This window comes from Periplaneta americana, chromosome 16, assembly GCF_040183065.1.
Source record: "Periplaneta americana isolate PAMFEO1 chromosome 16, P.americana_PAMFEO1_priV1, whole genome shotgun sequence".
NCBI lineage: Eukaryota > Metazoa > Arthropoda > Insecta > Blattodea > Blattidae > Periplaneta > Periplaneta americana.
Window position 1 is genome coordinate 8,884,202 of NC_091132.1, and position 14,628 is coordinate 8,898,829.

The following is a 14,628-nucleotide window of genomic DNA, read 5'->3' on the forward strand; positions in this document are numbered from 1 at the left end:
TTCGTGTAAATTGTTTTGTATTTTTGATTGCTATTAATTATCATCCTTTTTACTGGCCACTAGCAAATAGATTACGCGACACATGACAGCATAGGTGGACTATCATGTCCTGCCCCCTGCGCAGAATTTCTGAACTTCGAATCTACATGATAGGCTAGTGTTGTGTTCGAATGCACATTTTATGTGGGTGGAGATAACTTCCCCTACTGGCGATCGCCGTATTACGTTTTCCCCTGGGATCACTTTTCTTTTTCTGCATTATTGTGCAGTATGTTATTCATATTTCTCCAAGTGGCAGCTTGAACACCTGCAGAGTTCTGACACATCAGTAAGTACCTACAGGCTATTATATAAAAAAAAAAAAAAAAAAAAAAAAAACATTACAGTGCTTCCTTCCTCAAATGAAGTATGGAAATTCTTATACATTCAGAAATTTAAAATACATATTATATTCCAAACACATGATCTGAAGACATTAATTCGTCAATTTAAACATAGAAACTTAATCGTAAACAAAAGGAAGAAAAACCTTTGAATTCAATATTTTATAACATTAATAGAAAAAAAAAAGTCGGCCAAGTTTGGGGTGGCAGTGACTCCCCATAACTCCAGTCTGTATCATCATATCCCACCTCCCTCAAATCCATTTTAATATTATCCTCCCATCTACGTCTCGGCATCCCCAAAGGTCTTTTTCTCTCCGGCCACCCAACTAACACTATATGCATTTCTGGATTCGCCCATACGTGCTACATGCCCTGCCCATCTCAAACGTTTGGATTTAATGTTCCTAATTATGTCTGGTGAAGAATAAAATGCATGCAGTTCTGCAATATGTAACTTTCTCCATTCTCCTGTAACTTCATCCCTTTTAGTCCCAAATATTTTCCTAAGAACCTTATTCTCAGATACCCTTAATCTCTGTTCCTCTCTCAAACTGAGAGTCCAAGTTTCACAACCATACAGAACAACCGGTAATATAACTGTTTTATAAATTCTAATTTTCAGATTTTTTGACAGCAGACTAGATGACCATATAAACAAAACCTAACAGTTAAATATGCTAGAACAGTGATTCTCAACAGATGACTTCGACCCCTAGGGGATCCGAAGAGGAGTTAATGGAGGCCGCAAAAAATAATTATAATTATTATTATTATTATTATAAAAAGTTGTTCTATGAAAATTTAAATATTCAACTTAGCGTTAAATAAACATATAATTACATTGCCTTCTTTTTAAATTGATATTAAATTTCACATTATTATATTATACATTCTGGTCTACACCTTCGGCTAGGGAGCCGCACTGAAGTACCAGTAATCTTAGGGAACGAGGGGGACCTCAGAAAGGTAGAGAAACACTGTTCTAGAAGTCAAATTGAGCAATGTTCTAGAAGTCAAATTGAGCAATTTCTAATTCCTGGCATCACCAGTCGGCTGTATTGAATTATGAAAACTGGTTACTTTTCGTGAAACAATGCTTTCAATATCACTTTACAGTACTAATAAATTTATAGCTGTAACTAAAATGTTACATACTGCAAATTTCAAATACATCTACCTGCATAAAATGTGTGCAGTCTATTAAGATTCGTACATATCCCTATTCAACATCCTAATATTGTGGTCCCACAATGCTACCAACAACGAAAAAAATATAAAATCTCGCTAGAAGTCTGACAAAATTGCACTACGTTTCGCTACACAAGTAAAGAGTGGAAATAACACAAAACTACCAACTAAAACTGTTGATTATGCTGCATACGGTATTTAAAAGTTCTTATGGTAGGCTAAATGAGTGCACTGTGTTATTTATTTTTTCTGGGATATGAAGTTTACTATTTAAGGATTTTAAACGTATAAGCAATTTATTTTGTGAAGTAGAGTTGATAAAAGATGATAATAAGATTAAAGTGATCATCTGTTCCAATTTTTCCTGGACAGTCCCAAATTTAGACCTTCTGTTCAGGATTTTTCTGAAGGCATTTTGGGACACCAATTTGTCCCTGATTTTGCCAAGATGTTATGATTTATCCTGATTTAGATTTTTCTACATTCGTTGTAATATTTTTATAGGATGTGAACTCTGAAGTTGGCAACATAGTCAGTTGTCATTGCCAGTGTTGGTATTATATCTCATTCGCTTCAAAATAGCCTACCACTCATATTCAATTCAGTATTCCAACATGCTGTGATTGGACTGGCAGAGATGTTATAAGCCATGTGATTGGCTAAATTACTAACATTTTCATTCCATGTGGTATAGTATCCTGATGGTACAAGATTACATTTTTCATACAAAAAGTACTTCCTTCCTTCCTTACAGCCATCGTTCTTAGAAATTACCTACTGTAGAATCAGCAGTTAAACTAATAAAGTAGAAGCCAACAAAAAAGCAGTAAAGTTCTTTACAGTCTCAAGAAAAGTGGAGGGAACACAACTGGAAACCAGAAAACAAGCAACTGTCGAAGCTTCAGCACTCCTTAAAAAGGGCCAACTAGGTACTGCTTTGAAAAGAATAGAAAACTATATACAATCATCACTCATATCCCAGAGGCAAAGGACAGCCAACAGCCAAACCTTGATTTGATGCCGAGTGGTTCAAACAGATGAAATTCTTGCACAGAGCACAGACAGACATCTCGGAGCCAAATCTAAATCTCTATGCAGAGAAGAGGAGAGCCTATAAAAAATGCTAAAGACTAAGGAAACTAGGCCTAATTTCAAAGAAGAACAAGGAAAAGTCCAAGTTCAAGAGGCGCTAACAGACACCTTTCTTGCCCTTGGAAAGAAGTTAACCAGCACTGCCACAGAGATCCCAATGGAATCTTGGGAAAACACTTCTCCCTTCTCCTCAACAGAGGTAACCTAACCATCGCTTGCCAAATCAAAGCGCCAGAGTCATATGATGAAGAGCTGATAGAAGCATAGCAGGAGTAAGAGCAGCCATCCTGAAGGCGAAAGATAAGAAAGCAACCAGACCACACGGAATTTATAATGAAAGTATCAAGCCCACAGCAGATCAACTGACTTCCTTCTGGAACAATTTATTCGACACATGCAGTCGATTTTAATATGTATAATACTGTATGTTATTTTTGTGTTTTATGTTATTTTATCCATATATTGTAATATGTTGTTTTTATTGCGATTCTGTTTATTTTATTGGGTATTTATATTTCCCATGTAAGTTTATATAAAAAGTTCACCACTCATTTACTATCCTGCTTTGTAAGGTTTCCCGATTTTGAGACCTGAAAATATGGTCACTTTATAGTAAAATACAGTGATGAAAGTGAGAAGTGAGGATGGAAGGAAACCTATTACATTACGAGGTAATTCACAGAGGTAATAGATCAAGTCAATGTGAACATGTTTTGTCAAGTAAGTTTTTTGAGAGTGCGAAATGTAAGATGTTGCAATGCTCGAGATGTTTTTGTTCACATCCTCCTGTCGCAAGTCTTGCAGAGTGGACGATTAGTCACCTGCACTGCAGAGCAGTGACCTCAAGGAGCGTGTGACCCGTGTGTTATTCTCTCAGTTTTATTTGTTCATTAAATAAAGCAAATCAAACTGTTAATATCATGTATGGCTGGATATCTTAGCTTTAATCAATCATGATTCACACACTATGTTTCCACAATTCCACTCAAGAAACATTTCACACAAAATATAACTCAACAGTTGTGACTCATTTCCGGCAAATGACTCTTGAAATGCATATTGCAGTGCTGCCAAAATCTGAAAAGCTAAATAAGCGAGTTTTCGTAGAATCAGTGACAGATTAGGTTTTGTTTGTTCAGGTTTCTGGTATGCCTTGCATATAATATGCTTTTCGGTAGATAAGAGTTATCCTGGACCATAGCAGAGAAAGGAGTGCAACTTCAAGGTGGTATCACTGGATTACGCATCATTGTGTGAAAACGTCTGACAAAATCATCGGTGGAGCATAAAAGAAAGGAAAGGTAGGCCTATTTGGAATGGATGGGTGGGTTTATAGAGTTCGCAGTGATCACATCATGTCTCTAGAGTGTTGTGCTATCTAGCTGGATAGGTTCTGGCTTCTTATCACTTTGGCATATGGGAAAAAATCTTATGATAAAGATACAAAGGAGATTGCAATGTGGTTATAGACAAATCAATAAACACAAATTTCTGTTACATACTCATAGCTCTTTTCATGCAACTTAGTTCATGGAAGTCGTGGCTTTTTACCCATCCCAAAAAACACGAGCCATTCGCGCTTAAACAACATTGCTTAGTTGTAATGTTAAGATTCAATTGCTGTTAGTTATGGTAAGTTAAATATTACAAGCGGTCCCGACAAAATATTGGTAGCCACTGAGACATATGAACTAAGTCACGTGAAAAGCATGACAGTAGTAGTTTTATCAAATATAATTTTGCATAGCTTTCCTACAAATTCAGACACACACCAGTACAATGCAAGAGATACTGTAAAGATTATATTTTTATTGAAAGTTTTAACACAACTCTATATAAAAACAGTTTCATTCATGCTGGTCTTCTTATGTACAATAGCCTACCAAATTATCTTAAAGAAATATCTGCACATCAGAAATTTAAGAAAGCTCTTTATAAGATTTTAATCAAAAACTGTTTTTACAGTATGAATGAATTTATTGAAAATTGTCATAACTGAATAGAAAAAGAACGCCTTACTTCAAAAAACTTTACTTCCTCTTTTCCAGATCCTGACTTCGAGAAATATGTCTTCTCACGAAAGACACGATGGTTGAAATTGATTCCTGACTTCAAGAAATACTGCGAACGGGACTTATAGCTGAAATCGACCAACCTGTAGTTTTCTTCAATCAAGTTCCAAGTTTTTTATATTTGTATTTGTGTTGCATTTAATCATAGTTATTACTTTTATGTATATTATGTAATTAATTATTAGTTTGTAAATATGACATGTCCCATATCATGTATATGATCAGTGGATGTAATAAATGATTATGATTATGATTAATTACTGCATAAATGAATAATGAAAAAGTGTGAGTACCTTTTCTTTTATCTTTATTTTCCAAAAAGAACTATGTTATTTCTAATACATTACAATTCACTGATGTATGTATTTTCTAAGTTACGCTTTTTCATAGGAATTTTGAAAATGTGTAACTTAACTCTGAAAAACATACAAGGAAGGATTCACAACACCACTTTTGATCTGAATTGCTGTAATTGGTAATTGGAGATGTTCATGAAATACTGTGATGTCACGTGAGGATGGTAATATTTTATTTCTCATACAATAAGTTACATATATAATTTTCTTTTATAAAATGTGAGCTACCATATATTAAGAACATAAAAACTTGTTTATGGGAAGTCGTTATATTTGTTGTAATGAGAGAATTTTACATAACAGTATATTACCGGTACTTATGAAGCTTGGACTATGTTTCAACTCATTCTACATACAATATGATAGTCTCATAGAAAACTTGAATGAATGCGATTAAAAACTATATACTGAATGGTGAATCAGAAGATGCACAATCGAGATTTCAATGTGAAATTTATATATAGACTATTAGTTAGGTAAAGAAATACAGTTCTATTGGAAATGTTTAATAATTTTTTGTAGTGTATATAACAAACTCAAAACAAATCAGTGTTTAACAAAAGCTGATATTTATACGCACTTCTGTAAGGTACTTTATAACCTGAGCCAAAGATCATAATTGAAATTATGTTCACAATTTTTTAATTAAGTATAAAATACCATAGACGTAGAAGTCTCATTCTGCTACATTGAATTCAGAAATTCTGTGCAAATGAATTACTTTAAAATGAGTGTTAGTTTGCATGCATTTTCATCAAACTTAGCAAAGATAATCCATGAGGTCATATGATGTAAGATTAACTTATATGTATGATAAGATAGTAAACTGTCAATTCTTCGAAGACAATAACACAAAGACTACACTTATATGACCAAGTTTGAATACCTATAAGACATGCAAATTACTGTGAGGCGAACTATGGTAGAGGATACTTCTAAACTTCCTTTATGATGGCGCTGTAACATCTAGATTAGTGCTTAGTAACTAATAATCATAAAATGAGGTTTTGTTATAGGTATCAGTTTCATACATCTATGATTTAGAAAATACGCAATATTTTCTTCAATTACTGGTATTTCATTTGTCATATGTTTTCACTTCACGACTAACACTGGCTGTGTTCAGCCAGGACAGCGCTAACTCAGCTATTCATTTCTGATAAGTGACAGCAGCTTCGAGAGGCTGAACTACCCGATTTAAAAATGTCTGCTGTGTTTTAAAAACAAACATACCCTTGTTCCTTTGCAGTGAGAAGCGAAAAAAATTTTGCTACAAAAAATGGCGACTGCTATTATAGCGAAGCCGAAGCGCTGTCAGTCAGCAAGGCATTCAATGTTTTTGCTGCTTTAGTGCTGTCCCGGCTGAACGTAACCATTCAAGATGAAATTTGCGAGCCTGTGTAGCACTGAAGTTCATTTGTTCTTCTGGTGCGGTTTTCCAGACTTATATTGTTGAAGTAGGCTAATAGTTTAAGTCCAATTCACTGAAGAAATTTTAAAATTCAGGTTTACTTTTACAACATATGACAATCTGTAAATTAATATTTCCACAGTTTTAATAGTTTCTATTGGAAATAATGGCTTACAGTGGTAAGAATTTTGTCTTAGTTTGTCTGCTTTGTGTGTGAGTGTGTACATGAGCACACGTTTCTCTGTTATATTATATTCACAGATTGATATTCAGAGGATTACAATCCTACAATAATATGCCTTGTATACTTAATGTATGGAATCAGCGGCCTTATATTATATTAAAAACAACTGAACATCAGTAATATTCAACACAGAAATATTTAGGTTTCACAAAAGGCTTCAATTCTTGTACATGTTTATGTACGTGCATGCATTCTCTCATTTGTCCAAATGAGGAGATTAATAAATTATTTTGAGCTTAAATTATATTATCAATCAGTGTTGCTTAACACATTTTGTGTGCAGTTGTATTTTTAAGTGTCTTGATTTAATAATAATATTCAACTTAAATATCTATCAGCGATGCTTACCACTTTTAATGTGCAGACGTATTTTTTAAGCGTCTTGTTGTTCTCTGACCTGAAAATACCACAAAAGACACATCAAAATTATAAGTAGTAAAATGAAGTAAAGAAATGTGCAAGACTTTGCAGCCTAGAATAGCACCATACTTCTGCTGCTGGTTTGTAATCCTCATTAGCTGGTAACTTCTCTGGTCGACCTCGGAAAGCTCCTGGACTCCTTTCTTCAGTTTCGTGAATCATGTGGTATACACTTGATGATTTCAGGTGGTCGTAGTTTCGCTGATATTTCTGGAAATTCACCCTGAGATATAACAGAAAATAAGTTTTTAACATACAAGTACAAGTAATAAATAGAGATTAATTTGCATGGTACAGGTATCTTATTTTAGCATATTGCTTCAATCAATATTACTTTTCATTGAACTTATGAAACATTATAAATCTCTGTAGAGATAATTGCCATGCCTGTCTGCAGAGGTACAACTGGCGATAATTTTGTCTGGTTCTGTATATTTTACATGTCTTAAGTCCATGGCTGGAATCTATGACTTTCTTTGTCTTCAGAAGAATTTTTGTTGAACTTGAATCTGCACAGGTCAATATCCTGCGTTTTTTTTTTTTCATAATACAAAGTATAGTCATTACAGTCAAAATTTCTGTTATAAAATGTATTAAAACATAAGATTTTACTTGTGCATAGAACTTTTAAAATCCACGTAAAATGATGCTTGCTTACCCAATTGCATTGCCTATAATGACCTCAGCATTTCCACTCATCGTTTCTGCAATGAAGTCATCATCGTAAACTTCTTCAGGATTCATTTGAAATTTTATTTTTCCCGGCAGTATAATTGGTCTCGGATGTGGAGTTAGTGGGAAGAAGGGCTTGTTTCTTTTGGGCTTCTCTCTCTGCCACTTGAAAAAACAAACACTCAATAACAGTACTAACGTACAATTATTCAGTTGCTTCTGCATTATCTATTAAAATGTTTTAAATGTTTGATGTTTATCATAAATATAAATTATATTTGTCATCACCACCTCTACTATCATCATCCAAAGAAATTATATCTTATGTCAATTCCACCCTTACTGTACTGTATATCTACAAGTTACAGTTTCTGTCGGGTGGTTTATTATTATAATGTCTTTTAGCTTCACTCTTCATTCATTGTACTGATCCGGTTATTTGTCTTTGTATTCTGTTGATTTATATAATACCAGTATTTTTTTTATCTACTTCTTCTAATATTCTTTGCTTCGTCTTGTAATTATGTCATATATGGTGATTCATGTAAATAAACAAATCCATTATTTGAAATAGTCTCCGAAATAACTACAATTGAAATATTCTACAATACGATGTCAATTATCATGTACGAGTATAGCAGCATTTCTTTACCTGTCCATACTATACGTCATGACTCTGGAGGCATTTATGTTTTGTTAACAAACACCTGTCTTTCAGGGTCGAATCTATAAGAAGACAAGTTAGGTCGCTAACTTAAGAATGCAAGTAGTTTCTTCTGAATAGTGCTTAAACCCAATTTCATCCTTTTATTATTAAACTTGCACTCTAGTTACCAGTAATGAAGAATTCATGCTGCAAAGTATCCAAGATGCCACAGAAACATACAGAAAGACATCAACAGTATGAACAATTTCCATGTAACTATGGATGAAGGTGTTGTTCTCATGTTATTATTACAATATTAATTAAGTAATAGTAATCCTATGTACGGTAATAGAAATCACATCATAATATCACTGTGTTTCAAATTACCCTTCAAAATACTGTATCTCTGAACGATGTCATATTGTATTTTAAAAAAGTTATTTACATTTCTGTTCCAAATAAGCATATTTTTCACCACCTAGCATTTCATAAACCAACCTTTTGAATCACTCTGTGTATGTAATTGTTTTCTGCATGATATGTGCTCTGAAAGGGGCACAGGGTAGCGTCGAAGTTAAGACACTGCATGTAAGTCAAAAGTTGTGAGTTCAATTCCCGATGGAGTTGTGGATTTTCTTTATTAATCTAATCCCTCAGGCTGCACTATGGCAGCTCAAGCTCTAAAGAAATGAATAGCAGGGAGGTTTTAGTTTTTGTGGGGGATGAAAGAGGCTGACTCCCTACTGCTACTAATGTCAGTTGTCTATACAGGTGGGAGCCTTAACCTCCGCTACTTTGTGGTCCTCCATGGACTCTAATACGGATAACTTTATTATTTATTTGTAAACTGAAAAACTAGATGACAAATAAAACTATCAAAGCTTTAAATCTGAGTGAACATGTAATCATTACTGGAGATGGCAGATTTTCGCAGTCATGATAAATGCGAAATGTGCCCAAATGCTGTCAAAATAAGTAATTTTATGTTTAAAAGCATGTTAGAATAGTTTTTAATCCGCAATAAGATGTGAAATGTAGGTCTATCCGTTTCTGCGAAATAAGAGTGAAATTACATTTTTTTTTTGTAAAAAAATCAGAAGCTACCTTAAAGGGTCACATAAAAGCTCTTAAATTTTTTTCAAGTAGTTTAGTCACCCCAGCGAATAGGGATTATAAAGAATGGACACTTCGCGTCGGTACCTTTGATGTAGCCGGACTGATTTCAATGACCTTCAAGCCAGCTAAAGCGTGAGATTCTGCTTTCTCCCTAGAGTTGGCGCTGACATCACACCAGCTAGCAATCGACACAGCGGAAATATAGCACATATAATTAATACATCTAGGTACATTATGTACTCAAATAAAATAAATTGGATCCATAAAATAATAAATCCGTCATTAACTGTAATGTCTAGACTCTAGAGTTCCTTTATAATGAGAGTTGAGACGTTGACCATTAAAATATGCAATGATGTGATAGCGCTGAAAAAGGAAAAAAAAAACTCTTATGAGAAGTAAAACCATATACCTATATTATATTATATACAAATATTAAACGAATTCGATACTTTTTTTTTATTATCCAATTTAATAAACCCTATTTCACCCTGAGGTATATTAGGGTTATAGTTGGCATCAAAATATATTTTATAAGCAATAAACAATAATAAAATTATAATACAAAATTGTGGTCAAGGTTGCAATTCACATGAATTATTATGTACAAGAATGCACCTTAATGAAAGAATGGATCGTTTCATAAAGCCTCAAGGCATTCGATACTTAATTTTATAATATATTATATTATTTTATAATATAATTTATTATATCTGAAATATAAAATATTATTATTACAACTAGTTTGTCACTGAGAAATAAGGAAAAGCCGTTAACTTGAATTTATTTGAAACAAAGCGTTACTGGGTTATGCAATAAGGTAGGCGATGTTTGGATCCTGTGTCTCAACTCTATTCTCAATTATTATCTTAGCGTATGCTCGATTACACTAACCTCTAGCGCTTGAAAGTGGAACTATACCCTGGCGCACAGAGAAACAAAACACAGGAAATTTCGCTCAGTGTCCATTCTTTATAATCCCTATTCGCTGGTCACCCCTCCTCCCAGATGTTAGCTTTTACAATATGAATAGCACAGGAATGTGACCTATCCGACACCCTCTTTGTTGTTATCTATACTGTTATCTCGAATTTTGAACTAATCTTTTTGATGCTGGTGGTAGAATATTGACTGCCTATGCAATCTCTTTAGTTCCAATGTTCACTCATAACAACTTGTATGTGGTAACAGGTGATGTGATTGAGTAAGAAGATGGATCGGGATAAAATCACATCATTATCTTTGGGCATGTTTCACAATGTTCACAATTTCACTGCCTTTTATATGTTTCCTTACTTATTTATTATTTTAAAGAATTTTAACTGGAATATCTAGAAAATGCACCTGTTAGCGCATTGATGACATTGAATTTCTACCACCAAACTTTCCATAGAAAAAGTTCCATCCAAAATCGCTACAAAGTGCTAAATTGTAACATTAAAAGTGCTGCAAAATGCTAAATCTGATTTATAAAGTGCTAAAGTTTTATTTTAAATCTACCATCTCTAATCATTATTGATTCTCACCTTAATGTCACGCTTTCGTCCTTCACTTGGGTCCTCCTCAGCAGTGTTGGTCGTACTGTTCTCCTGCTGTTGTGACTGTACATTTTCTTGGTTTCCTGTTTCTGCAGTTGATTTCTCATCTTCTTGCACAGACTCACCTTCCTGCACAGACTCCTCACCTTCCTGCACAGACTTCTCACCTTTCTGCACAGACTCCTCACCTTCAACTGTTTGACTTATGTCTTCAAGTTTTTTTCCCTCTTCATCAGCCTCCTCATTTCTTTCGTCACTCACTTCTGTTTCTTTTTGACTTGGTTCTTCTTCGCTTGTTGGCATGTTCTCTGAAATGCGTAATAACAATCAATGAAGTCTGCATGTACATCGACTTACATTTATTCATATTCTCTATTACAATTTATCAAGTCGTCTTCTGTGGTCACCATTCATACCATTTGGTGAAATGTTTGAGGATTCTAATAAATTGAGAGTGACGGATTTTTAAGAAGTGAAAAGAAAAATGCTTAGCTTTATCTTCTTCAGAAAAGAAGACCAAAAGTCTCATATCATAAATTTATAATGTATAAAAGAACCTTATTGGGATAAGTAGTAGAGATCATTAGCATAGAAAGAGTAGTAGCAGTAGCGATGGTAGTTGTTTATTCAACAACACTGTCAACTACAGAGGTTATTAATATGGGTAACAAAATAATAGCAAATGAATTTTGCCTTAAGTGCTCTATTAGGAATAAAATTCTTATACTTGACGTACAGTAAATCTATGACACTGGACCCACAGCTTTACTTTCATCTCAGGAAAAGCAACACTAAGCCTTTAAAATACATAACTCCTGAGCAGGTTTAAATACACGAACTTGGAATCCAGTGATTAGATGTTAACTGCTAGACCACTTTTTCAGAACTAAAATAAATCAGAGATCACAAGTCATACATTTATAGATTTACACCTGCAAAAAGGACACTGGTCAACTGTTCAGCATGCCAACAAATTCCCTGCTTTGTGTGGTGTCTCGAAATTACAGAGACTTTTATCGAATAAAGCAAGTAAATAGAAACAATTAGGTCTCAAAAGTAGATTAGGGTTATAAATTATTTAGATTGGTACGATTATTTTGGAATTTTGCATTGTGTTATAGATGAAGAAACCAACACTTTCGGAGCTTACATGAGCTGATGTTCAGGGGTCTGTTTTATAAAACTTACTAATAATATTGCTTAATAACATTAGCATCCATAGGATAATTAATTAGCTAACCAAATTCTGTTTCGTAAAGATTTTTACACGGTAATAAAATATTTTACTGATATTGTTAACTAATCAGTCATTTGTTTCAGTTTTATTGTTTGTGTTTTGTCTCTTGGTATATTGAAGCTGTTTTTATCTGCCATTTTAATATTTTAAAAACTTGGTAAGGAAAGAAACGAAAATAACATAAAAAGGAATGTTTCCTGCATAAAGTAACTGAGGTACAGAACCAATTAAACTATTTAGAATATTCTCATCAAACATTAACAAAGACGGATTATACATACATTCGAAATGATACTATGTGGTAGAATAATTATTAGAAAGAGGACGATTATAAGTTTTAATTTATTTGATGTGCTTATTTTTACTATTAATTTAAATTACTGGGCAAAATTCATTCATAGAAAAAAAACCTAATAATATGACAATTTTATTACCTTCATTTTTTTAAACAACTAGCTAATATTATTAGAAATATTAAGGGATATATTTATGAAACAACTATAATATTATTAGTTAATATTATTAATTTGTTACTAATAAGAGTGTAAACGTTCTATAGAAGGTCCTGCCCAGAGCTGGATTATTAATAAAAGACTCAACAGGGGTCCCACAGTCACAGAATTTGAACTCGTAATGAATGCTCAGTTAAAACATATTACGAGTGAGTTCATTTCACCTTCTGCAAAGTAGTGATGCATTGTTCTCTACTGGACAGGATCTGGCAGCAAAGAGACATTCTGTACGATCATTATCATTATCATTATCATTATTATTATTATTATTATTATTATTATTATTATTATTATTATTATTATTATTATATATTTATACCCATTCATTAAGAATGCTTGGTCTAATTAGATCTATAACTTATTCTTTTTCTACTCCTATGTGTTTATTAATTTTATACTTTACATTGGTCAGATCCAAGCTTGAATATGCATCTGTAGTTTGGAACTCTATTACTTCCACTGACTCGGCTAAGCTTGAGAATATTCAAAGAAAATTTATTTCCCTTTGTTCTTATAGATTTTTACCTAATTCTGATGATTATAACTATGAGATTAACTGCAAATATTTTAATTGCTGTTGTTTATTTGCCAGACGTCAAGATCTTGATTACTTATTTTTTTGTAAAGTTCTTAAGGGTGATATTGATTGTGAATCTTTCCTAAGCAATATCAGTCTTCGTATTCCTGCTAAGGGTTTAAGATATCATAAAATGTTTTACAATAGAAATTCTAAATCTTTCTCTCCGGTCTGCAGATGTATAAAATATGCATGAATCAAACTTGGATCCATTTAATGTGTAGTATACATTTTGAAGTTTTATATCAGTTTTCTTTTATATCTTATATATATATATATATTTATTAATTTACTTGATTCCATCCTTTCATTTTCAAATACAATTACTTTTATCTCATTATGCTATGTAGTTTAGTCATCCATTTTATCCCATCCATTCATTGTCATTATTGTCGTTGTATTATAATCTTGTATATCTTTGTAATACTATTTTATATGATTCCATTCTTCATTTATGATTCCATTATTTCATTTGTAATTATCATTTTAATTAATTGCCATTAATTTAATTATTTCTTTGTACTTTTATTGTAAATTATTGCTAATGTTTTTGTTATATTGTTTGTGCTGAACTGGAATTGGCCTCTGGCTGTTGTACAGCACATTAAATATAAGTAAATAAATAAATAAATAAATAATAATAATAATAATAATAATAATTATTATTATTATTATTATTATTATTATTATATGTGGAGAAATGGTGGCATGGCAGACAAAGAGATGAGAGTAGTGGCAATAATGAGCCCAAGCACTGCCTTGTTCACTACCACGAACTCCACTTCTGCCTGAGTCTCTAGTTGGAAAGGCAACACTGAAGGTAGAAACACATTATTGCCACGGCACGGCACGAAATGTGATTTCCTGTGCTGTCACGTTCTGCATTCAATATGTGGTATTCGTTTTCTCCATTTATTTACGTTGCTTAGAATCACACTGTTCCCACGCCACGGACGCCACGTCCTCTCCTGTGCAGCACTCGTGCCATCACGTTAAGATTTTCTGTCGCACCGGACATTGTTGGACGGTGGAGAGCACGTGCAGGTTCATTATGGAGGAATATATCATTGAAAAAGTAAGGCAATATGAATTTATGTATAATTTTAAGTCATCCAATTACAGAGACTTAAACATGAGAAAAGGAACTTGGGAGGAAATAGG

General features: G+C 33.2%; 1 protein-coding gene and 1 long non-coding RNA gene across 5 annotated transcripts in view; one reads left to right on the forward strand and one right to left on the reverse strand.

Moving 5' to 3' along the window:
* Positions 1–5,109, forward strand: LOC138692285 (uncharacterized). Its single transcript, XR_011330042.1, has 3 exons — positions 1–328; positions 3,806–3,967; positions 4,715–5,109. It is a non-coding gene; the product is annotated as an uncharacterized lncRNA (long non-coding RNA).
* Positions 3,636–14,628, reverse strand: part of LOC138692283 (high mobility group nucleosome-binding domain-containing protein 5-like) — a 24,006-nt gene continuing 13,013 nt past the window's right edge. The window contains exons 8-12 of one of the 4 annotated variants that reach the window (XM_069815464.1): positions 11,130–11,449; positions 7,828–8,006; positions 7,239–7,392; positions 7,098–7,146; positions 3,636–3,743 (exon numbers count right to left, since the gene is read on the reverse strand). In XM_069815464.1, coding sequence (XP_069671565.1) covers positions 7,123–7,146; positions 7,239–7,392; positions 7,828–8,006; positions 11,130–11,449 — 677 coding nt within the window. In that variant the 3' untranslated portion in view covers positions 3,636–3,743; positions 7,098–7,122. Of the gene's footprint in view, positions 3,744–5,245; positions 7,147–7,238; positions 7,393–7,827; positions 8,007–11,129; positions 11,450–14,628 lie in introns of those variants that run through there. The other 3 variants (XM_069815465.1, XM_069815463.1, XR_011330041.1) reach the window with 3 other exon arrangements.